This window comes from Ictidomys tridecemlineatus, chromosome 3 (genome assembly GCF_052094955.1).
Source record: "Ictidomys tridecemlineatus isolate mIctTri1 chromosome 3, mIctTri1.hap1, whole genome shotgun sequence".
NCBI lineage: Eukaryota > Metazoa > Chordata > Mammalia > Rodentia > Sciuridae > Ictidomys > Ictidomys tridecemlineatus.
Genome location: NC_135479.1, coordinates 116,008,628 through 116,033,478, shown reverse-complemented (window position 1 = coordinate 116,033,478; position 24,851 = coordinate 116,008,628). Strand labels below are relative to the sequence as shown.

Below are 24,851 nucleotides of genomic sequence, written 5' to 3'. Positions count from 1 at the left end.
AGAGATATCCACAAGCTCATCAGTGCTCACCCACATTCTCGTCTTCTGTCCTGTCTTGGTGCAAGGCTTGTCCTTCCAGGGTGAGAACTCCTCCTCTCCTAATCCCCGAGTTTCCCACCTTTCTTTTCATGTTGCCTCTTTCAGATCCTGATTGGTTTAATAAAAGACTCGAAATCTTGGTGGATAATGGAAAAAGTGCTGTCCGGAGCTTGGTGGCAGTCCTTGGACCTGGGGAAAGGGCAGGGAAGATGATGACTAGATGACCTCTCTGCCCAGTCTGATCCTGACTTCCGTCTTAAGCTCTTTAATGCCATATTCCTTAGCAAGAGATGGGAAGCACTTCTAGGTTGGGACACAGTCTGCTGTTCCAACCTTATTTCCTCATTTTTTTTTTTTTTTAGACACATGTGATGTCACAGCCGAATACAGATTCAGGTCCTTCCTGATGTGCTGGCCAGGCCCTTACTCAGGCATTCAGTGCCCTTCCCTCTTTCCCCGATGTAATCCTTTGGGAGATCCTTTGAGACTGAATTGAAGTCTTCCCTTTGTACCTTGTGCTCCTGTCCTGCCCCATCTGAGTTGCCTGCTGTAGCGCTGATGCTGTGGTATGGTGGGTTACTACATCACTTTCTCAAGCTGGGGATTTGTTTCTGAAACCTCCATCGTGAGACATCATAGATGAAAACCCAAGGTTTGAAAGAAGACGTTAGTGCTAGAGAGATTGAGGTTGTTAAGTGGAATCCTGAAAGATATTTTCAACTAAAATGAGGCGACAAAGAAACTGCAGTAATCCAAGATGAGCCTCAGTGAGATGCTACCTGTGTTAAATAACAGGTATTTTAGAAAGTCAGGTAACTTGTTTGTGCCTCATCTCCTCATATGTAAAATGAGGATTACAACAATACCTACTCCCTAGTTTGCTGTGGTGAATTATGCACATATATGCATGTGTCTCGGTACATAGTGTATATGTTGGAAATGCTTAGAATGGACATGGTAGGTATTAATCTTCATTTATCATCTATAATTGCCATATCCTATTTCTTACTTTCACTCCCTTATATTATGAAGTGATTAGAATTTGTTCTGTTTTGAAGTGTGAATATCAAGGCACATATTTGGGGATGGGGTTCTGTACCCAAGTGTTCATTGGGTCTAATCCATTATTCGTCATTGTTAAGCCATCTCAGTTTCCACTGTGGTCTCAAACATGCACCTTTTCATTTGACTTGGGAAGCTCTGAGGTGAGGTTTATCTCAGCAAGTTCAGCTCAGGGCATGTGGAGGACAGTCTCACCTGGCTTTGTCAACCTCTCCTGCAACAATCTTGCTCTTTGGTTCTCCCCCCACCCCCCAGCTCTTTTCCCTTTACCTCAAGTTGTGAGATTCAACTTTCCCTTGCCTCTGCTGTTTCCAGTGCTGTTCTACACAAACATCTACTTCTGTTCCCCACTCCAGGTCCCTTTTTGCTTACCGTTTCCAACAGGACATGTTATTCATTTACTTATATTAAAATATTCACAATATTAAAAAATCTATAACAAAAAAAAGCCATGACTGTGAGTTCCATGAGACAAGAAACCGTGTTTTATTCATATTTGTGTTAAGAGTGGGCATTCAACAATTAGGGAACAAATGCTCATACAGAGGAAAATTATTGGAAGCAAATGAGATGATTCACAGGAAAAAATGTATAAACTGTAAGGATCATGACATGGATTTTATGAATCTGTTCTTTCCTGTTTCCACTATAGATCACTACAGCACCATTGTAGGAAAATATTGAAGATCAAATTGTATTTTTGCCAAAGTAGCTTAAAAATGTGTCCCAGCCTTCCTAAGTAACTCTGACCCTTTAATCACTGTCACAAATCTACTTTATCAGAAAATTTAAAAATTTAAATTATGGTGTTAATCTATTGTTTCTCTTATTTTGATGTAAAAATGTGATTGGTCATTGTAGTGACATTCATACATTTAATATATATTTTATAGATTTTTTAATATTGAATTCAGGAGCACTCAACCACTGAGCCACATCCCCAGCCCTATTTTGTATTTTATTTAGAGGTAGGGTCTCACTGAGTTGCTTAGTGCCTCCATTTTTGCTGAGGCTGGCTCTGAATTCACATTCCTCCTGCCTTAGCCTCCCCACCTGAGGCATGTGCCACCAAGCCTGGCAATAGTTCTTATTTATCCAATCATTTCAGATCATTTTCCCAAGATTCTTCAAATTCTCTAACTTTGATTTAGGTTGTGCTAATTACATCCTTAACTAAGTGCAGTGTTGAAAGTCCCAAGACCTTATTTCAAAGGGGCTCAAACCTCTAAGGAGCTAGCACTATTGGGCAGAGCTCCTTTATTCCAACTTCCTAGTCATTGGTTTCAAAACTATATTTCCTAAGATTATCTTTCTGGCAATCCAGAAAGAAATTGTTCATAAGTAGTTACTGGTATTGTTAGATGCAAAATAAATTTAGTGGTTGAAAAGTTCAAGCAAATTTAAGTAGCTTCCTTTCTCGTTTTGAATAATCCCATAGTAATTTCAGGACTTTGTTGAAATCAAGGCAAGATCCTGTGTGATAGATACAGAACTAGTAAGTTGTCATACTCTCACAAACTGACTTTACTAAAAAGTGAAGCATGCTGGGCTAACTCCCAACATGCTGGGGTTGTAGCTCAGTGGCAGAGCGCTTGCCTAGCATGTATGAGGCACTGGTTCGATCCTCAGCACCACATACAAATAAATGAACAAAATAAAGGTATTGTGACCATCTACAACTAACAAAAGTATTTAAAAAATGAAGCATATCAGATACGAGTGGGTTGATGAATAAAATACAATAATAAAATTCATTTCCATATGACCTTTATAAAGCCTCTGCATTAATGCCAATGAATGAAATTCTAAGTTGAAAATATAATGATTTTCTTAATAATATCTTCACCTACAGCTGTGGAAGAAATAATATGTTTTAAAGAGTGATTTTTATGCTAATATAAATTGAAATGCAGGAAATCTTTTTTAAAAAATTATTTACTAAGCTTTTTGAGAAAGGCCCCCCTACCCTGCAAAGTGAGTACATTTGAGAAGTATTAGAATGTTGATTATTTGAGTAGATGAGTATCTGGGCTGAGAGTAGTCTAGCACAAATTAAAAATCTTATCAGAACCTAAGAAAACAGCCTCTTGGACTCCATCCTCCTCAATAGCTTTCTGCACCTGGGTTATTCTTGGAGGACCTTGCAGCTTAAATTAAGGAGGAACATTCAGTTCTTTCTCAAGGAGATAATCTAGGTGGATTTCTTTCTTTGTGTTTTTTCTTTGTGGTAAATCATGTTTCCCAAAAGAACTCATAAATTAGAGTTTTCAATGCTGTCTTCTCCAAAATCAGATGCTATGATATGATCTTGGTTATGATTGACTCTGGGGAGGCCTCTGAAAATGGAACAGGGAAGAATAAAAACGCTTATATTTTTGTTAACCTTTTACTTCCTTTAGAAGAAAAATCCATTAAGATGAAGTAAATTAGTTGTGCAAGAAATTAAAATAATTTAAGTATTATTATTATTACATTAATAATATTACATTTTAAAATAATTTTGGACTTTGGGGAAAAAGGCCTCAAGTTGTGTAAAATGTGACTCGTGACTAGGGTAAGAAGGTGTATTTAAAAATACTTATTATAAATATTATGTTCATTTCATGTGAAATTAGTAGATTTTCTTCATAAGTCTTTCCTTTGTATAAAGTTGGCCGTGTTCCAGTGTGTACTGAAATCCACTGCAGTGTATAGAAATGACACCCTTTTGGAACTGTTTTATCGTCTGCTGTTTTCCTTAATACAGGCATAGTACTGATTGTATTTATGATATGCTGTGAACTCCTGGACAGGAATTGTCAAGGTTAGGCAACTGCATTGGAATTTATCTTGAACAACAAAAATGAAATGTTAACTCAATAAGGTGGGCCATAAGAACTCATTCTGCCTATTCATTGCTGTTTGCATCTTAGTCTTGTAAGAGAAAAAGACACAGCAAGTATTTCCATTTGTCTTCTTTATGAAATCCATGAAAAGTTAAGGAGTTTTGCCTAGAGCTTTATTGAAAAATTGAAAACTGATCAAATTCTAAATAGAATGTGTATTTTTACTCCTTTAGCTCCTCTGCATTTATCTTTCACAGATTTTTCTTGCCTTCCAAATTTGTTTTCTGAAATATTTTTTTCTCAGAAAGATTTTCAAAAATGTAAGTCAGAAATATAATGTTTAAAAAGTATAATACAGTCCTTAAAAAGCATCATATGTGCACAATAGGCATGTTTTTAAACAATCAAATCTATAAACTGTTAAATGTCCATCAATACTTAACATTAGTATATTTTATTATTGGTATCAAAATTACTCTCACTTATTTGTTATTATGTCAAGATTTTCTGGTTAGGAGTTTTTGGGATAACTTAAGTTACCTTTTAAAAACTGAAGACCCACAGTTTGGTTATTTTGCTTAAATGAGCACCATTTTTATTTTCTTAGTGTCTTTTCTATTTGAAGATAGAAATCACCAAAAAAACCCACAAACATTAATGTTGCAAATATAAAAATGTCTTAAGTTAAATGCTAGAGAAATTCAGGTTTGCTCTACTGAATGGTAGGCAAGTACCTGATGCCAAAGGTGATTGAAATCAGGTGCTGAAGACTAGGTTGAAATTAGGTTTGGTATTTTCAAAGAGGAGATTCTGTTTTCTAGTCTTTAACCACAGGCTTGCCCCTGTGCCACAGCTGGAAATGAGGAAGGTGAGGATGGAGGAAGGCAAGCCAGTGCTTCCTGCTTCCATGCAGGCGACCTTAGCTGGGTGAGGTCTGCAAGGTTTAAGAAAGTTTTTTAACTCTTCTTTCCATTTGGGTCAAGAAAGGGTTATCAACTTTTTTTTTTTTTTTTGGTTCTGAAAGCAAAGCCACATGCTTCTTTGTTACCTGTAAGCTTGATCTGTTGGCTGTCGCCACTACTTTTTTTAAAATCACCACTACTTCTTTTGGAATCACCACTACTTCTTACTGTGTCTATATTACTTTTCAATACTCTTCAATATCTGTGTTGTTAACATTTAAATAACAATCACCATTTTTGCAAAAATAAATCTTCTTACTGTGTCTATATTACTTTTCAATACTCTTCAATATCTGTGTTGTTAACATTTAAATAACAATCACCATTTTTGCAAAAATAAATCTTCCTGGCTAGAAAATATATTGTGATTATTAAGTATTTTAATTTATCCTTTGAGCTTTAGAGAGAACTTAAATAGAATAAGAAGAGGAAGACAATATCTTCTTGCTCCATTTACTTTGATACAGGGCCATTATGAAAAGAAAATATGACCTATGAAAAACTTATTTCTTTGAGCTTCAGATTTCTTCTCTGATGACAGGACTTGTTCCATCAGAGTTGTTATTTTTTCAAGGAGGTGCTTTTCTTTTCTTTTTTTTTCCAAAAGAGAACAGAGGGCCTTAGAAAAGTGGGTCTGCAAAGAGGTCGGGAGTTCATCACACAGCATATGCATGGGCACCGAGCTGCTCCTGAAAATAGAATAGTGAACAAGACAACAAGAAGCCCCTGACCTCAAGATACTCTTTCTACAGCAGGGAATACCCAGTGCACAGGATAAATAAATAAATCAGATGTAAAGTTTGTCAGATGATCCAAACACAGAGAAAGGGAGTAGTCAAAATTAGTGTGGAGTTAAAAATTTAGATATGGTGTCTAAGGAAGGATTCTTGGAGAAGGTGACATTTGGGGTCAAGATCTAAGAAGTGAGCAAGCAGGTACAACAGAAGGATGAGAAGTAAAGACCCCATGGTACCTTGGAGGAGAGGGAGGAAGGCACAGGGTTCAGGGTCTTCAGTGTGGTGAATAAGAAGGGATGGGAACAGCAGAAGAGATCAGAAATAGACCTCACAATATGCTAAACACTGCAGCATCTCCATCTTTTACCCAGGCATTCTACCAAGTGTTTCTACAGATATTGACTTAATCCTTACTACATGCTAGAGAGCTAATAATTTTAAACTGTAGACCCCAAGTAACTCTAGACCCACTGAGGCATCCAAATGTATCTCATAGCTCCCCCAAATTCTTTTCCTCTTAACCTCCAGTCTTCTCTAATGGGTCTACAAAACACTAACTATAGATCCAAGATTGCCTCTACGCCTGTGTGAAATAAACTGCTTGAGAAGAGAAGATTGTCCAAAGAGCCAGGAAGATGCTCTCCCCACTCTTCTTAATAATCTCTGAGCAGGAAACCTAGGCTGGAGGCATGAAAGCATGGTGTAGAGAATTGCACTGGAGTCAGGGAAACCTTACCCTCCTGGAGGGGAAGCTACCTGCCACAGCACTGGTAGATTGCAGCTAAATTTAGCTGCAAATCAATACGTTTTCTAACTCACCAGCTACCTCCCGTTCAGGCCTGCCCAGAGCTGGGGGCATGCCTTATTTATTTAAAAGAGTCCTCATTCTTTCTCAGGGTATCATCACATTTCATCCATTTTTAAGATTTCAGACAAAAGTGTTCCCAGCATTATCGTCCTGGAGGGGAAGATAGAGGTGTCCTGTGAGGCACTTGTAACCTTACTCCCAGAGACTAGCTTCCTGGGGATGGGTGTGTTTGCTAACCAATCGATGATAGCCATCCACTTTGAAAGAATATGAATATATAAGTGCCACCTGCCTTTAAAAACATCTTTCTGTTTTCTGATGTCCTTTATGTCCTCTTGCATTCCTACCCAAACAATAACATTCAGGTCTTTGCTCAGAAAGCACAATTGCTGGTGCAGCCTGTGAGGACAGGAAGACATCCATCAGGGGGAGAGATTTTCAGCAGAGATTTCTATTGCAGCTGAAGTGATCCTCCCAAACACAGCGAGGGATCCATATTTGTATATTCTTTGCCTGTGTCCAGGAAGCTTGGGCTCTTTAATCCTTAAGTACCTCAAAGATGGTGATGGTTGTCAGTGATATAGAATCATGTTGCTCATCTTATTCTTTCTATAAAGCTATGATTCTACTTCCCTCATTTATTGGAAACAGATCAGGTACAGCAATTTGAAGATTCCCATATCCTTGCACATGAAGACCTTCCATTGAATAAAGGCAAATACTGCTATCTTCTTATAATTGATCATTTATTTTAAGTTCATCATGATTTATATTTTAAACAAAATTATTTTATTCCTGCCTCAAGCTGCCAATAGTTAGAAACCATAAGTGTTTGTGAGGATGGAATGCATACACACATGCGCACTTTTATTACAAAGATCTAAATATTGTTGAAAATCAATAATAGGACAACTTTTTCAAAGGACAGATTTTCAAAAATTAACATAATTAGCAGAAATGGTACCTCTGTGTCCAAATATCATAAACCAAATTCCATTTAGTCTTAATGCTACTTTACTGCATTTTTAAAAAAAAAACTAGAATATGCTACTTAATGATAGTGAAGATCTTAGAATTGCCCTATTACATGAAAAAAGCCAGAAGGAAAGTGGTCTCAGGTGCCGTTATATTAGTGTTAATATTACCTGTATTCTTTTAAAGAATCTATGTAGATATTGGGATTTCAGAAGTATTCCCTTCCTCAAAAAACAAACAAAAAAAAAACCATTTTTTTTTTTCATTTTTAAAATACTACTAAGCAAAGAAAGAACAATGCTGTTCCCATCCACCCTGTCTCTCCTCCTACCTATGAGAAATCCCTGAGGACAAGGCCTTACCTTTGCATCTTTGTAATATCAGTGACACTAGCATAGCGTTCAGCATCCACAGGGCACCCATTAAACGTCAAATTCTCTTAAAACAGGTTTTTCAACTTGATCCCATTGATATTTTGTGTACAATAATTCTTTGTTGGAGGAAGGGGGGTACTCTGAGCAATACGGAAGGTTTCCTAGCATTCCTGGCCTCTATGTATTAGATGCCAGTAGCACTAGATGCCAGTAGCACCAGTCACAGCAGTCAGATGCCTCTAGACATTGTCAGATGTCCCCTGGAGGGCACAATTACCCTGTTGAAAACCATGTTTTATAGGGTGTGATGTCAAGTTTATATATTTTTCTAAAGAATAAAACATAGATGAGTCTTAACCCCTCCCCAATATATATAATACAGATTCTATAATGCACACGTACAGTTTCTTACTGAGGAGACATTTGGTTAGGAGGGCTCATCATAGTCTTTTTTTTCCCTTCCATTGGGAATCATTATGACTCCAGTAAATTGCTCACTAAATTTCATCTGTCGCTCGTGTTCCTGCTCAGATACAACTAAAGCCTACCGAAATTGATTTTTGTGTCAGCAACAGAGCAGGGATTCAGTAAGAACATGAAAGCTTTCCTTTCATTACTTGTCTCCCCCCACCACCCCCGTATTACTTGAGGTGTGGTGGGCCCTAATTATATTCCAGTGCTTTCCTGTTTGACATTTCTTTTGTTTTAATTAAAACTTCTGGAGGTTTGAGGACACTGTGGGAGAGGGTTTATTCACCAGCAGCCCCGATAAAGAGTCAAATGGATCCCCATTTGTGTTCCTAGGGCTCCGAGAATGACAGCTGGGAACACTGTGGTCCTTTTCTTTGTGAACTGCACTGGACTTGAAACCCTGATCTTGCTGCTGCGGCTCCTGTCTGCGGGTGGCTGGCTTCATGTTGAAGCCATACTGTAGGTGCAGTGAAATGTAGCCCTGTCAGTGGGCAGATCTGTGCAGGGCCAAGGGAAAAAGACATAATATATCTTTTTAATCTGCAGCGGGGAGGTGGGATGGAGTGAGCGCAGGGCCTGCCAGAGCTCCTAAGGGGAGCTGCCTTGTGCAGCGGTCCACAGAGGAGCCATTGATTAGACATCTTAAAAAATGAGCCGTGGGTCCTCCGGCCTCCAGTTAGCATTGTCTGAGGAAAAGGGAGCCAGAGGAGGAGGGCTTGGGCAGGCATTGTCTAGTCTTGCTTTTCTCCTATAGTGACTTTCTCTGCCTGACCCTGTCCTCAGGGAAACCAGTGAGATTATGAAATGCACAGTGCTAATGGCCACTGAGGTCCCCAGGGCCTACTTGCATTTGTTAGTTAACACTTGGAAAAGAAAACAAAAACAAAACCTTGTTGAGCAAAACAGGTCAGATGCTGCAGGTTATCCCCTCCAGTTAAGGTACTTGAGCCCTTCTCTGGTCCCCTTTTCTTTAAGGAATAGTGGAAGTAGTCTCTCTGCAAGCTTTATCGGGCTTCTTCCAGCTGGATCTTCTTCTGATGGATCACTGGAGTCTGCGCATTGTGATTTGTGGCAACGTAAAGGGCTCACTAGGCCTACAAACTTGCATGTTTCCAAGCATCATTTAACACCTGCAGGTTAAAAAAGCTCCCTCAGGAAGGTCAGAGGATCAAACAGATGTCAGGCAGAGGCCCTGCCTTTGAGAAGCTTCCCCTTCAATTGTGTGCAGGGCAGGGGCCTGAGACACTCACTGCATCTTAAGGTCCAAAGGCATTAAGACTTGGGGGCCTCAGCAGAAGAGAAGTTGGTTTCTGTGCAAGTCACACAGGCTAGTGCAAGCTGTTGAGGGCTAAGCCCTTTCACATGTCCCTTTTTACAGTTTGCATCAAGAACAGCCCATCTTTGTGTCTGAAGAGAGTTACTGACCCCGCTACCATTACTAAATCCATGTACTTCTAAAACGCTTCTTCCTGGACTCCAAGATTTCAGAGTATTAAAATCTTACTCAGTCACCCACAGTAGAAAACCAAAAACAACCACTGGGAACCAACAGAAGGCTATTAACTATGGTTAAGTTTTAAAACATGAAGAATATTCCATTAATTTTGACACTCAGATTTTTAAAAATACAAGATTCCTGCTTAATTTGAATGCCTCTTGTTGTCTGGGGAGAGAAAAAACCCAATTCACCACAGGGTTCTCATATTTGATCCTCTTTGGATTATACACTTCATCTTGGACTGGGGTCCAGGTCCCAAGGCTTTAAAATACTGTTTCTGTCCCTGGATGCCACCCCTGACTTGGGGGACAGAGAAGACTATTGTGCCCGTGGGAAGGAACAGAATATTTGAGGAGGCTGAAGAGTTGGCTGCTTGAACATGTTCTGTCCCCATCCTTTGTACCCCCATGTCCAGGGGATTAGGTTCTCCCAGAATAAGAGGCCACATGATGTGGTGATTCTGTGACCTAAATTAGACAAGAGCTGGTACATCTCTGATTTGTGCTTATTTTTTGGGTGCAAGGAGGTCACTGGAAATGTGTTCTTGGCTTGAGGCCATGGCCCGGAGACTGGTTCTCCTTGCTTTCCCAGCTCCGGCCACCCCTTAGCTCATCTGCCTCACCATGGCTGCCACTTCAGCTCTGCCTGCCTTTCTTGGGTGCAGGCACTAGGCTCCCTGCCATGGAATCTGCATACATTAACCGTTGTCTGCTAAAAATTGTGACTATATGATTTGCATCCATTTTGATTTATAAACTGAGCCCGGCTGGCAGCCACCAAGACTGCCACACAGGGAAATGAAGCAGCCTCTTGTTCCCACCTTGCGTCTGTGAGGAAGCCTTAGCTCTCAGCTGGCCCACCCCTGAACAGTCTTGAAAACTATCCATTCTCTGCCACTCAGAGGTGCCAGGCGGAGGAATTCACAGCGAGGGTGCCAGGGTGGGAGCGGTTGCGTGGGAACGGCCCCGTGTCAGTACCTCGCTTCCCCGTGCCACAGTCTGGGAGCTGAGGCAGCTGGATCGCAGTTCTGCAGACGTGCCCAGCAGACTGTTTTTAAGCTACCAGTAGAAGGCACGGGCGGGCCAAGGAAACCCAGGGGCTTCCTCTGACCTGGGGAAACCCTGGGAGTAGACCCTGTGCCAAGTGTGTTTGGTGAACATTCACGTTCTTAATCTTAAGGATTTTTGGAATCTTTCCATAAAGTTATCTTGTCTACCTTCTCTTTTCATAAAGTTATCTTGTCTCCAGACATATTTTCTCAAAGCAAAGTTGCATTCCTGAAAGCATCCAGATAGGTGCCTTTAAGCTTTCATCTTGACGGGTAGTGAAAAGCCAGAATTCACCTTTGCTCTTGTCTGTACAGCTCGGAGGTACAGCTGAGCTAAAGCTAATTTCTAGTTTCCCTGTGATCTATGGAGAAAAAAAAGAAAATTGGTTTCTCTGTGGAGTTTAAAAGATCTTCATCCACTGAAATTCATCTTTCACTTTCTTATTTATGGACAAAATGATTGTAAACCCTGCTTATAATCTCACCGTATCTGGTCCCAGGCACTGTGTCGGGGGCTGGATAGAAATGTAAAGGGTGAGGGAAACCAAAGTGGACATGTGGACGATACCAGGAACCCAAACACAATCCTCAAATCCCACTCCTTCATTCAGTCTGCTATTTAGCAAATATTTCCCTGAGTCCCTTCTGTGCCATGCAGTATGAGAGGCATGGGGGAAATATGTACCCAATCTCAAGTCCTGCTTCTTTGGCCTTCTGAATATCTGCTGGCTCTGTCTGCCTCTGACATTCTCAGTCTCATTCTTTATTTCTGTTCTTATCCAAGCTGTCATTCTTTCTCAGCTGTCTCCAGGAGGGAGCATGCCCTGGGAGTATGTCCCAGAGAGAGAGACCTGATTGAGGTGCTTCATTCTGTAATGGAGAATCTGGATGGTGCATCCAGCCTCAATGATTGGTAGACAGATAGACACTGATATAGATGGATGTAGCCAGAACAATTGATTAATGAAGCAACAGCTGCCATTACTACATGTTCTACACTATTTTGTTTTGTTTTGTTTTGTTTTATGGTGCTGGGGATCAAACCCAGGGCCTCATACATGCTAGGCAAGCACTCTACGATTGAATTACTCCCCCCAGGTCCTCAATTTGGTTTGATGTATTTTCATGGTTCTGGTCACACTCATTTTGAAAAATATCACGGCACTCTGATCAATGAGGTTAGCATAAGATGCTGCGAAGCTCAAAGGTAGTGCACTCATTTGCAAGTAGGAAATTGCAGACTGCCTCAGTAAAGGTGAGATTAACTCCAAGCCAAATTTGAAGAATGAGCCACTCTGCCTGCATGCCAGTCCTTGGACAGGGTGTGGAGATGGTGGGGGGACTGTCTGCATTTTCAATGACCTCACTTTGGCTTGTGTACTCTGCTAGAAACAAATGTATTTCGGTGACCTAGAAATGAAAGCGTGCTCCCTTCCAGCCTGGCCTCAGGCTAGCAGCTGGAGAGCTGTCTTGCTGTTTCTTAGAAAATAACAGCAATAACACAGGTGAGGGTTATGTGCCTATTTCAGACAAAACCGCTGTTTTTCTCTTGCATTCATTTTCGGAGGAGATAAAGGAAGGGCTAGCGTACTGTATTACTTGAGTGAGTTGGATTTTTACCTTGATGTTGAATTATTTTATATGGAACTGAAATAGGTGTAGTTCTTAACCTCAAAGTGAGGTGGAAGAAAAGAGAAGGAGAGACAAGTGTGTTTGTGAGCATGTCTGAGAATCAGACTGGCCCGGGCTCCCAGCACCCATGACCCAACATGATCTGCTTTTCCCCATGGGGTACCATTCTTCCTTCTTTCTTGTGGACAGAATTTTTATGCTTTAGGATATTATCTGACACTAGATTTTGGGTCAGTTTTGTGGGGGTTTTTTTAATAGATTTAGTTGGTTTATTAACTTTTGTTAATATTGATTATTTCAGGAGGAAAATAAATTCTTAGTTTATGCTTTTATTCAGAAATGACCCAGGAGTGGCACAGGCCTGTTATCCCAGTGACTCGGGAGGCGGAGGCAAAAGGACTACAAGTCTGAGGCCAGCCTCCGCATTTTAGTGTGACCCTGTCTCAAAATGAAAAATAAAAAAACGACTGGTGATGTGGCTCAGTGGTTAAGCACCCCTGGGTTTAATCCCTGGTACCAAGAAAAAAGAAAAGAAATGACTTGGAGCTGGGAGTGATGGCACACACCTGTAATATCCCAGTGACTTGAGAGGCTGAGGAGGCAGCAAAATTACAAGTTCGAGGCCAGCTTTAGTAACTTGGCAAGACCCTGTCTCAAAATAAAAAGTAAAAAGGGCTGGGATGTGGCTCAGTGGTAGAATTTCCCTGGGTTTTATCCTTGGTACAAAAGAAAAAAAAGAAAGAATGAATGAACTCAGCAACTACACTCTGACAAAACATGTCCTCTATTTTTGTGGAGATATTTTTTTTAAACTCTTGTCTAGTGATTTTTTTTTCTTTTTATAATTTATTTTTTAGTCCTTAGTTGAACAGGTATTTTAGATTCAAATTTAGATACTGTCTATGTTTGTATTTTGAATTTCTCTTTGTAAGTGGAAATAAATTAAAGTTGAGAGCAACATGTACTTTATATTCGCTCGTGATATAACATCCTCCCTCAGTACCCTGCCCCCAAATAGAACAAGAAGTTTAAAAAACTCTGATGTGAAGCAAAAGATGAACAGTTCAGTGTGTAATTCAAGTAAAATATGAAAAAGTTTGTTTAGAAAAATCATTTTAAAATTTCACCAGTGAGGGTTTGTCAGGAGCCAGATGGCAGCAGTGGATAGAGGTGAAGGTGTCCTGGGAGACAGGTCTCATTAGCTGTGATATTTTGGCGTCACCTGTAAAAAGCCAGGATCGTTAGGCACCTTAGGGGCTGTTCTCCTCAATTTATTCGTGTTTTTGTCAGGTTACCTCCTTAAAAATTCCTAATTGCAACTGTGCTTCAGGTTTCTGATGACCTAAAGGTCAGTTTACTCCTAGCCATTCCTTCAGATCCCCCTCAATCTGGATCCTCATTTGGTCTGATGTCCTCCAGTGATGTAGGGCTGCTTATGCCGGGCGGGTTCTTGGGCACTCCATGATCATCAGGCTCTGATAACTCCGAAGCCTTCCCAATCCAGCACGTGGGGATACCTGGATCTGGAAATGTGTTGAAGCTGCTGTTGTCCCCACCTGCAGGATCTCGCTGACTTCTCTCTGCTGTTAGATCCATGGAGAACTATTATTTCAGTTTGGAGGTGAAATTTAAAATGGAGGAAAAAATACATGCTTTTCTTTTTCACAACATAGTGGTTACTAAAAAATAAACAAAACAAAAAAATACCCTAAGTTCAAAAAATAGCAGATATTTTATTGATTTCAAGCCCCAGACGACCCAGCACCTTGCATCTGAGGTGTATTGTGGATTGCTTTTCTGTCTCCTTGCTTCTTGGACCAGTACTGCTGTAAGCTAGTTCTGCTCAGTCTCAAGAGCAAGGTGGTTGTTCTACCCTTGTAACCAGTTATTCACTCAGAGAAGACTCCCTGCATCTTAAAGAGTTAAAAATCTGAGTGCTAAGTTTCTCAAACTGTGTGTTGGCAAAGGTGCATCCAGCACTCCCACAGGAAAGAGTTTGAGAGGCAGGACTGACTAGACTGGGTATCAGGCCCCGGCTTGGACCAGGGAAATTCCACTTAAGGTTTTATTTCGATGAGAAAACTGAGATTTAAAAGGTGAAGAGACTTGTTTTAGGTCCTGCAGCTGGGATTTGAACCTAGTTGATCTTAGAAACTATAATATACTACCTGATAGCACTGTAGATTGAGATCCCTACTCCAAAAATCTCAAGTTTTCCAAAATCTGAAACTTTTAGCACCAACATGATGCCTCAAATGGAAAATTTCACACCTGACCTCATGGGATTGTCACCATGAAGACACAGGCACACTAAAAATACATAAAATTACCTTCAACCTGGGTGGAAGCTATACAGGAAACAAAGGGATTTCCTGTTTAGACTGGAATCCCATCTCATTTATATATATGCATATATTCTGAAATATGGGAAAATATCTGAAACAAGCATTTTTGATAAAGGATACTCAATTTGTAGTAATAAAATGCATTTGGGGAACCATATATAAAATGTGTTTACGAGTAATGGATCTGATCGTCTTTGCTGTTATCAGAGTATACGTTAAGTTTCTTTAAGGAGTGAGCAAAGAGAAACTGTGGGATTGCCCTGCTCATCACTACTGTGCTATTTTCTTCTGATTCCTCAGTGTGGTTGCTGAGTTTGTTTTTGTTCCAAAATCCAAAGATGCCCAGTTGTGGGGAGCTGTTGCTAAAGCTCTGCACTGTCTTGGCTACACTATGATTAATTGCTATTTCATTTTAGATCCCCTTCTAAGATAAAGATAAATGAACAATCTCAAGTGAATTGTAGTAAAATTATATACAGCTGATTTTGTTATATTACTTAATATTAAGAATCAGGGCAACTAAAGTTTCTCCACTTGTTTCTTCTGATGGACATTCATGTGACCTCCATCCAGGCTGGGCTCCCCTTCCACATAAATCCACCTCTCATCCAAGCTCTTACTTACATTTTGGAGAGGAACAGAACCAAATTGTTCAGCATTGCACTTTTTATTTAATTTGATACCCACTGCAAAAGTAACCCCAAAAGAGAAAATGATGAGGAATGTTTTACAAAATAAATACTAACTAGAAATGAATCTTCCCAACATTTGAAGTGTGTATGTGAGTGAGTTTGTGTCCCCATTGACATACAGTAACATTGACTCTGGCAATTTTTTATGGTTGGAACAGAATGCTGATATTACTCAGCAGAACTAATTTTTTTTTTTTCTTTACAGGGTCGTCATGTCAAAACGGGCCAGCTGGCAGCCATTAAGGTCATGGATGTCACAGGGGTAATGTATCCTTATTGTCTCAATAGCTATATATTTCTAACAAAGTAGCTAGTGATAGAAAAAAATGTTTTATTAAAGATTATTTAAAATAATCTTTCTAAATATTTAAGATCCTTACCCACTTGTGCTTCTCATATAGAGTATGCAACAAGAGACTAGGGAGACCATGGATAAATCACTCTAATTAAATTCAGTACCTACATACCGCTGTAGGTAGTTAGAGTGAATAATGTGTGCCAATAATTTACATAAACATAACCATGGATATTTGCATATGAAGTCAGAACAAGGATTTCAAGGCATTAAAAGAATAATGCTGAGATTACACAGACGAGATGGGTCTTAACAGTTTCCCCAAAGGTCTACCTAACACTGGAGTAGACAAGAGCTTGGATAGCTCTAAACTTCTAGTAGGATATTTAACATGAATATTTTCCAAAAAAAAATATTTTTGACCAAATAATCATGTAACCACAAATTTTTATTTATTATAGAATAACACTGAAACAAAATGTCTTCCTGGATGATCAAAAGCAATCTAAGGAGCAGGTTTTATTTTAAATGCAATCTAATGCTTTCAATCAGTTTTCTAGACTTGTTTAAAATATTTTAATGCCTTTTCAAGAGTGCAGAGTGAAAATCAGACTTGAAAGGATTCACTGGACATCAAAAGCATGCTAATAATTTTTATTGTCCTGAGGATTTTTCTGAGATATCTGTCTGCTGTACATGAAAGCTAAAACACCAAAGTCCCTTTTGGCCATGAAGTGGAATACTCAATATAAGTAGCCACAGAGTGAATGAGTCACACAAAGGTATTGAGAACGAAGATACAAACAACAAAAACACACAGTATGTCTGTAGGCCAGACTTTAAACCAAAGCTTTCCAGACCCAGTCTGTTACCTTTGATAAGTATATGTTAGATGGCGATTACATACCACAATACCAATTTCACAATTCTCATTTATACCACTCATTGTGTTTTCTTTCCTTAGCTATTAACTGATCTGAATTCCTCTTTAAATTATATTTAAGAAGTTAGATATAATTAATGAAAATTTTTAAAAATAAAATAAAAAAGTTTTGTTTCTATGTATATTACTACTTGGTTGAAGTTCTGTTTCTTTTTGCTTGTCCTAAGAACATTATTCCAGTTGCAGAGGTTACAAATCAGTTCAAATATGTAATCTCAATTAGGTTTTGAATTCACTTTGCCTTGACTAAAAAAGAAATTGCATGTGGATTATATTAATTAGGGTTATACTCTCCCATTTGAGACAGAGGGTTAAGGATGTAGAAGAGTCTTACTCTCTCATGTGGAAGAGATCTGAAAGTTGACAGTCCAGGGATGTGTGGCAGCAATGTGGTGGAGCAGAGAAAGTACTTATCTTTCTGCCCTGTCATTCTAGCACAAAGCCCCCCTTAATGTCACTCTGTGGTTCAAGATGGTTGTTGGATTTCCATTGATCATACTCTGACTGCAAAAACAAAAAAAGGCGGGTGAGCTCAAGGATGCAGAAAGAGCCCATTCCAGTGAAATCTTTTCTACTTGGATACAACATCTTTGCTTCTGTTTCCGTTAGCTATATTTAGTTGCAAAGGAGCTTGGGAAATGTAGTCTTTTTAGTCTACCAATGTGTCCTATTAAAAATAAGTTATGTAGGTCAGAAATGAAAGGGAAGTAGATATTTGGGATAGTTCCCTTAGCAGGGTCTGACACCAAAATCAAATTCAGATACTATAAGCCTTTGCCTTGAAACCCATTATCGGTTTGTAAATCTTTAACAAAAACCCAACCACAGAACATATCACAGTTTGTTTTGCAATTTTGCTGAAGTCATACTACTGTGTTTTCCTTGGATTGAATCAGATCTCCACATAATGAGATGTGCTTGGCAGTTTAACAACTAATGGCTGTGGATGGAGTCCAAGACATTCATGCTGTAGATTAAGTTCTGTTGTGTGGCTCTGCAGAACTACATTCGCATTTCATTGACATCATCATCATTCATCTCAGTGCACAATGTTGTTGATGTACAAAGTTTGACTTGAGAACATTGAATATTACTTTTCCAGTTTCTGGTTCTATTGGTGAGGATTTAAATTGTTCAGAGAACCACTTGCTTAGAGCTAAAAAAAAAAAAAAAAAAAGTCACCCAATAGTTTATCCTAGAGTGTGTATGTTCAGATCAAGGAGGGTCAGCCCTTCTAAACTGGGTTTCATTGCATAGTGAAATTCTAGAGAAAATTATTTGAGAGTTACTTTCTCAGTTTCCCAAGGCTGGTACAATACTAACATCATTTTACATGCCTGGGAGTGTCAACCCATTATGTACAATGGATGCTTTATAGTATTTGGGTTCAACTCTTTTGGAAAGCCCCTGTTCAGAAAGCCAGGGAAGTTTCTGGGATAATAACATTATCGACTATTATTTAACCACTGATTTTGAACAAAGGCAAACATGGATACACACCAGGAAATGGTTTTCTTATGTCCATGGTGTCTGATGGGCATCAGGTGACTTTTGAATCATCCCCTTATGTATCACAGTCAACATGAGATTTCCTTTGTGAAATTCATGCGGGGCCTTTGTAAAACAAGCAACTCCATTTTTCCACGTTGTCTTTTGTGTACGATGGAATGCTGCAAAAGCTTCTTACCAATTATCATAATTGTGCTCATTATAGCTGCTCTGTTAAAAACTGAGATGAATTCTCAAAGATCATCTTTGTTGATTGTGTGCTGTGACCTACTACACACTACTATAGTTTATTTTAATGAAATTTATGAAGTCATAGCTTGAAATTAATTTTTAAATTATTGTTGCTATTCAATGTCACTTCCTTTTTTATAGAAAGCAGCCACAGAGAGAATTAGATACAGTGCCTTTATCCTTCCAGCCTGAGAGCTGAGGCCCTTCCAAAGTGGTCGGCATTTGCTTCAGAATTACTGCTTACTCTTGGCCTTGGTTTAGAAGTTCTTTTAGTTCCCCAAATCAGTATGAAAATCTCTCCATTTCATTGCTTTATGGAGCTTCCTTCCCTGCTGGATTTGTGTTCTCTAGATTTATCTACAACAGCTAAGAGGAATCAGACTTCCAACCTCAGTGGTACTGGTCAGATACCTGCGCCTGCTGCAGAGGGTGCAGCCTCTGAATCTGTCTTTTCTATAAGCTCCTCAAGAAGGCCTATACACCCCAGAGTTAGAGATCCTTTTCCTGGATCTTGTATTAACTCTTCTCTGGACACCAAGTGTGAAGAGCTTGTGGTTCTTTAATAATCTTTTAACTAATCCCCATTTTCATTTGAATAAAAAATCCCTGAATAAGCTAGTCCCTTTACAAAGAAAACCTAAAGTACACATAAGACTTAGTGAAATAATTACTTAATATTGTAAGCTTTTACCTTTACGATTACTGGTTATGATTACATTACACAGAACACTTTGGAGTGTGTGTGTGTGTGTGGGCGGGGTGTGCCAAAACTTTCCTCAAACTGTTGAAACTGAATTGGAACTTACTGGCTTCTATACATTAAAACAAACAAACACATGCTCACAAAAATTCAGCAGGATCCAGGAAGTCACATGATTTGATGGGAAATTTTGTCTTTGTCCATCTCTGGGCTCTGCTTTCTTCCCACCCCCAGCTCCAGGCTCATGTTCTCATGACCTCATTGTCATTAGTCCCAGCACAAGTGTCGATCTGAGTATCCGTGGCCTCACTTGGGTCATGTCCCCATCTCTGAACCAGTCTGTGATTCTTTTTAGCCAGATTTGGGTTAGCTGCCTGGTTCTGGAATCTACACAGGGACTAAGAGTTAGGGAGAACTGATCCCTCAGAGAAAAACCCGAGAACTGTTGCAGAAATGAGCAGGCAGGGTGCTGTGGGTGTGCAGAAATCAGATTTGGTCCTTAAATAAATTGTCTCTTGTCCACTTTTTTATATCTAGACAAAAATAATAATTATGATAGCTAACATTGATGGAGTGATTATTATACAGTAGAACTTCTTGAAATACTTTGTGTATATGAATCCATTTAATCCCTTCAACAACGTACACAATGAGTTACGTTATTAATCCCATTTTAGAGATGTGGAAACAGAACGTATTAAGTGTCTTGCTCCATGTTACATGGCTCTTCTGGGGTATGGTGAATATTTCAGCCTGAGAAGTTTAACTTCATCCTCTCAGCCACATTGCTATAGGCCTTCAATTAATATAGAGTGGCATTTAGTGTCATTTAGTGTGATTCCTTTTTTGATGGGTTTATTCAGCAAACATCTACTAAACACCTACCTAATGACAGAAAAGGAAACTTTAAAGATGAACAAATGATCCTTTGCCTGCAGAGGAGCTCATGATAATGCAACTTGACTGTAAATGTTTTAAAGGAAAGTTATACCTTTTGCAATAAAGTTACAAAACTCATAAAGAAGGTTACTTATCAGGTTTGATAGGCCAGTCCTGGAGAGTAACCAAGGAAATAAATTTCTGGCCAAGGACACAGGATGTGCCAAGGCATGGAGGCTGAAGAAACATGTTCTGGAAGCTGTACACAGCTTAGTTTTGATGTTGAAAACTGCCAACAAGAAATTGATACAAGAAAAATCCAGACAAATCATGACCAGGTCATGAAAGAATTGAATACTGTAACAAGGAGTTTACAAGGTTTTCATTTTTTTTTTCCCATACACCACTTTGATCAAATAGTCTTGGGGAAACCCAATATATAAAAGAGACATACAGGTTGGTTTGTTTGATTGCTTTACTGGGGTTAGGAGGCCTTAGTACTGGCCCTTTTCCCCAAGCCACTGCGGCAGCCAGTGTAGGGCCAGAGGTTGAACAGCAGCAGAGTCACATGGTTGCGTTTTGCCTGCTAGAAGGATCTGTCTTAAGCCCTGTTTGTGAGTTCAGGCTTTTGTCTTACTGAATTGTTGTAGGTGAAGCCCAGGAGCAGTCTCCATCTCTTATTGAAGAGTAAGGATGTGGCCTTCTCCCAGTAGCCTGTCATACATAGGGTGCTTTGCTTATGTTAAAGGGCTTAGTGGATGTTTGCTAAAATTGGACAAAAAGAAAAAAAAAAATCTTCCCTTCCTGGATCATGTGGTAGAGTCAAGGGGACACAGTGCTTCAAGTACTTTTGTTTCATTCCTCCCATGGGAAGGAGTTCCATGGAGTGAATAGTAGTAGCACAACCCATAATGATACTATTAATGCTAACAACAGTTGCCATGGCCAAAATAAAAATGGCTAACATCAATTGAGTGCTTATTATATGCCAAGTGCTCTTGCTCTTAGTGTTCAGTGTATATTAACTCATATGATCTTTCCAACAACTCCCCTCAAGGGAATATTGTTATTATATCCATTTTACAAAGGAGGAATTGAAAGCAACTCACCAAAGCCCCATCATGAGGAAATGGCAGAAGCACAGTTCAAGTGCAGTCTGGCAGGGTGTATCCACACTTACCACAGCGGTCTCATAGGATAAGAGATGGGAGGAGTCTCCAGAGCGTGACCTTCAGATTCAGGCAGAGCTGGTTCACATCCCACTCTTCCCCTTACTGATTATGACCTTGCATAGATTTCTTAACCTTTCTGAGCCTCTCTCAGTTTTCTTGTGTTAGATGAGTATACAAATATGGTAAGCTTGTTCTGAGACTAAAGAGGGACATGCTATCTAGTATCTGACATATAGTAATACATCCTTAATACATGGTTTTAATGATGAGTCTTGGTAAGATACAGAGACTGACTGAGTGGGACAGGTCATAGAAATGAAGGGGATTCTAGAGTATCCATTGCAACTCTGCAGCTACGTGTGTGGTGGCAACCCGTCTTTAGAACTATGTTTCGTGCCATACCCGTGTGAGTTAATTGTTAATATGTGTAAATAGACTTGGTCTGTCTCTCCATCTCAGTCACAGGGTAGTTAGTCCTACCCTGAATAGAATGTCTCTATTAAAATATAAGTACCCAGGAAGGATCCAGGAAAGACAGTAGGGCTAGATTCTCTCTGGAAAGCTGAAGACCAGAATCACAAAAAGGATTTCATCTTTTCACTCGTCGAAAATAAGTGAATGGAAATGCTGAACTCCAAGGTGATGGAAATGAACAAGACAGAAACGGGCACCATCTTCTGGAATCTTCTATTCCAACATGTGTGAAAAGCATTTGACAGTGAGACAGTAACTTCATCAGAGTTCTGGTTTGCTTTCCAGGAGTGTACAGAGGATCAAGGAAGAATTTTAAGAGAAAACTAACTTAGCTGGGTGGTCAGAAAATGTTCTCTGAGAAAGCAACTGTTTTAGTCAGCTTTTTCACCGCTGGAACCAAAAGACCCGCCATGAAGGAGGAAACGTTTATTTGGGGGCTCACAGTTTCAGAGGTCTTCGTCCATAGATGGCCACCTCTGGTCCTCAGGGCTGGGAGTGAGGCAGAACATCATGGCCAAAGAGTGGGAGAAGAAAGACGCAGGGAACATGGCACCAGGAAGCAGAGAGCGAGTTCTGCTCAAACAAGGACTAAATACAAACCCCAAAGGCACCCACCAAGGGACCCACCTCCTCCTGCCACACCCTACCTGCTTTCAGTTACCAGTCAGTTAATCTCTGTCAGGGATTAAGGCTTTCATAACCCAAATATTTCACCCCTAAACCTTCTTGCATTATCTCATACATGAGCTTTTGGGGGACATCTCACATTTACACTCTAACAGTGACCCCTAGGTGAGATCTACAGCATGGGCAGACCTTGGTTAGTGGTGGGGAGGGGGGCTCTCCACAGGTGGGAGCCTGCCCCTCAGGTAGGTTCAGCACAGCCTGGAAATCCTCTCCTGAACTCCTCGTTTGCAGAGACCACCTCAGAACTTCCCCTTTGGGGCTGTTCAGGGTAGACATGTCTAGCAGGCAGAACATTTGGATAAAGCACAGAAATAAGAACTTTTCACAGAACAAAGATAAAATGTCTTTTTGTCTCCGTAATACTCTGCACCTTTGGGGCTATTTCCGGTGCTTCAGCTATGTATGCTGTACTCCATGTACAACTTGGAAAGCTTCTAGAATTCTAAAAATGAGCAGACTGAGCTGCCCACTCTGTGCACACTTCAGCATCTGTCCTTACCTTGCATACAGATTATACCCCTTTGGTGGCTTGTGTGTGTCTGGGTCTTTGCACATTCGTGTGTGCTGGTGTATGGCCTGGATATTGGGCTTGTTCTGTGTGTATGCTTACATGTTAGGGAGATTGCTTAAAAACGAACACATGGACCTGGGAGCTACTATCCATACCTCCAAACTAATAAAGATGCGAACTTGTTTTAAAAAAAGATTTTTGCATCATAATGGTTTGTATTCATTGGTGTCTTTTGTTCATATATCTCCAAACATTTGGTTAAAATTTTATTTAAAGCTCTCAGTCCCTTGTGAGGTTCAGAAGCATGCAGATGAGGAAATTGGCTCAAGAAGTTGGGGTGCTTGGAATTCTTGGGTGCTCAGATGCAGAATAACAGGAGAGTTCCTCCACTATGGACTGTAGGGGTCTCCTCTGGAGGCCCATTCCCTCCTTTGTACTGTCCACACTTCTCCACCTCATGGGTCTGCCCCCTTTCTTTTCTGGGCTTTCTCTTATTGAGATTTATTGTTTTGTGGGGTTTGTTTGTTTGTTTTTTATGGCTTGACTTCCTTGTCAATATTTTGGCTTTCTTCCTGATGACTTAAGCTCTTCTTTGGTCTGGACCTTATGAAAAGTCCTGCATCATTTAAAGCCTACTGATTTCCATGAGCTCTAAAGCCAGGAACAGAAGCTGTGCTTGTTCCACCATGGTCTCCCCTGTAGAGCTTGCTAACGTAGAACCTGGCCCATAGTAGGTGCTACACAAAATGATTATGTACATATAAACATGAAATATAAAGAGTTGAAAGCCAGATGAAAGTAAAATCCAAATTGCAGACCACAGAAAATATTTTTGCATCATAGTGTTTGTACTCATTGGTGCCTTTTGTTCATATATCTCCAAACATTTGGTCAAGATTTTATTTAAAGCTCTCAGTCCCTCGTGAGGTTCAGAAGCATGCAGATGAGGAAATTGGCTCAAGAAGTTGGGGTGCTTGGAATCTTTGGGTGTTCAGATAACTTGGTAGTTATTTTTCCTGATAACCAAAGTTACAGAGGGAGACATGATCAATTACATTATCTTTGCTGTTAGAAAACACAATTCATTCCAATCCCTGTGCCTTTTACCTGAATTGTAGGTTCAGGATCTTTGAGGATATAAGCTATCTCATTATTGGTGGACTTTAGCCAAATGAATGACATCATCCTGGGGTTACAATTGGTTTACTTCTGGGTCACTTTAATTTAGATCTTTTTATTTATTTAATTCATGGTTTTCTTTTATGCTTCAGTAGAGGCTTTGGTATGAGAAAGATACACATCCTACTTCATTATGCGTTCCTCTAAGTAAGAGAGTGAAGGTTGGCCCAATGATCAGTCTCTTCCAGAGCTCTACTTTTGACACTTCATGGTTCTCTTACCCTGGGCATATTGCTTAACTTTCTCTATTCCATATATAGAAATGTGAATAAAATCACTTCTTTGATAAAGTTAGTGTAAGAAGTAAATATAGTTACAAAGCATTAGATATGGCAGACATGGTATGCAAGGCACATTGCTGTTAGTTACTGGGCCTCTTATAGACAGTTTGTTTTTCTTCCTCTGGCACAATGACCCATCTTAGGAAGTTGTATGCAATCCCCCTGCAGCTACAGGGCCTTGGCACATACTGTTTTCTCCAAGAAAAATGATTCCTTCCCCAATTTTAGATATCATGCTTTCTCTTTCCTGTCCCTCAGTGGATGACTTCCACATGGAATTCAGAACTCAACTCAAACTCGCAATTCTTGGGTCCAATGAGATCAGCTATGAGATATGTCTCATGGCAATAATTTTGCATACATCTATATCATTCTTTGTTGTACATCTTTGTCTCTCACTAGACTCCAGAAAGTTTCATTATGGCAAAGCTTGAATCTGTTATGCTCATGGTTATATTACTATGTTATTAGCGCTGAGCATCATGCCTAGGATAGAGTTTGCATTTAGTAAATATTTGTTAA

General features: G+C 39.8%; 1 protein-coding gene across 7 annotated transcripts in view; it reads left to right on the top strand.

Moving 5' to 3' along the window:
• Tnik (TRAF2 and NCK interacting kinase) overlaps nucleotides 1-24,851 on the top strand; it is a 375,407-nt gene that overhangs the window by 203,603 nt on the left and 146,953 nt on the right. For all 7 annotated transcript variants that reach the window (XR_013436636.1, XM_005332470.5, XM_005332469.5 and 4 more), the window contains exon 3: nucleotides 15,674-15,730. Coding sequence is in view for 6 of the 7 variants with exons in the window: in XM_005332470.5 (XP_005332527.2) it covers nucleotides 15,674-15,730 (57 nt within the window). In the remaining variant the exon portion in view is untranslated. The remainder of the gene's footprint in view (nucleotides 1-15,673; nucleotides 15,731-24,851) is intronic.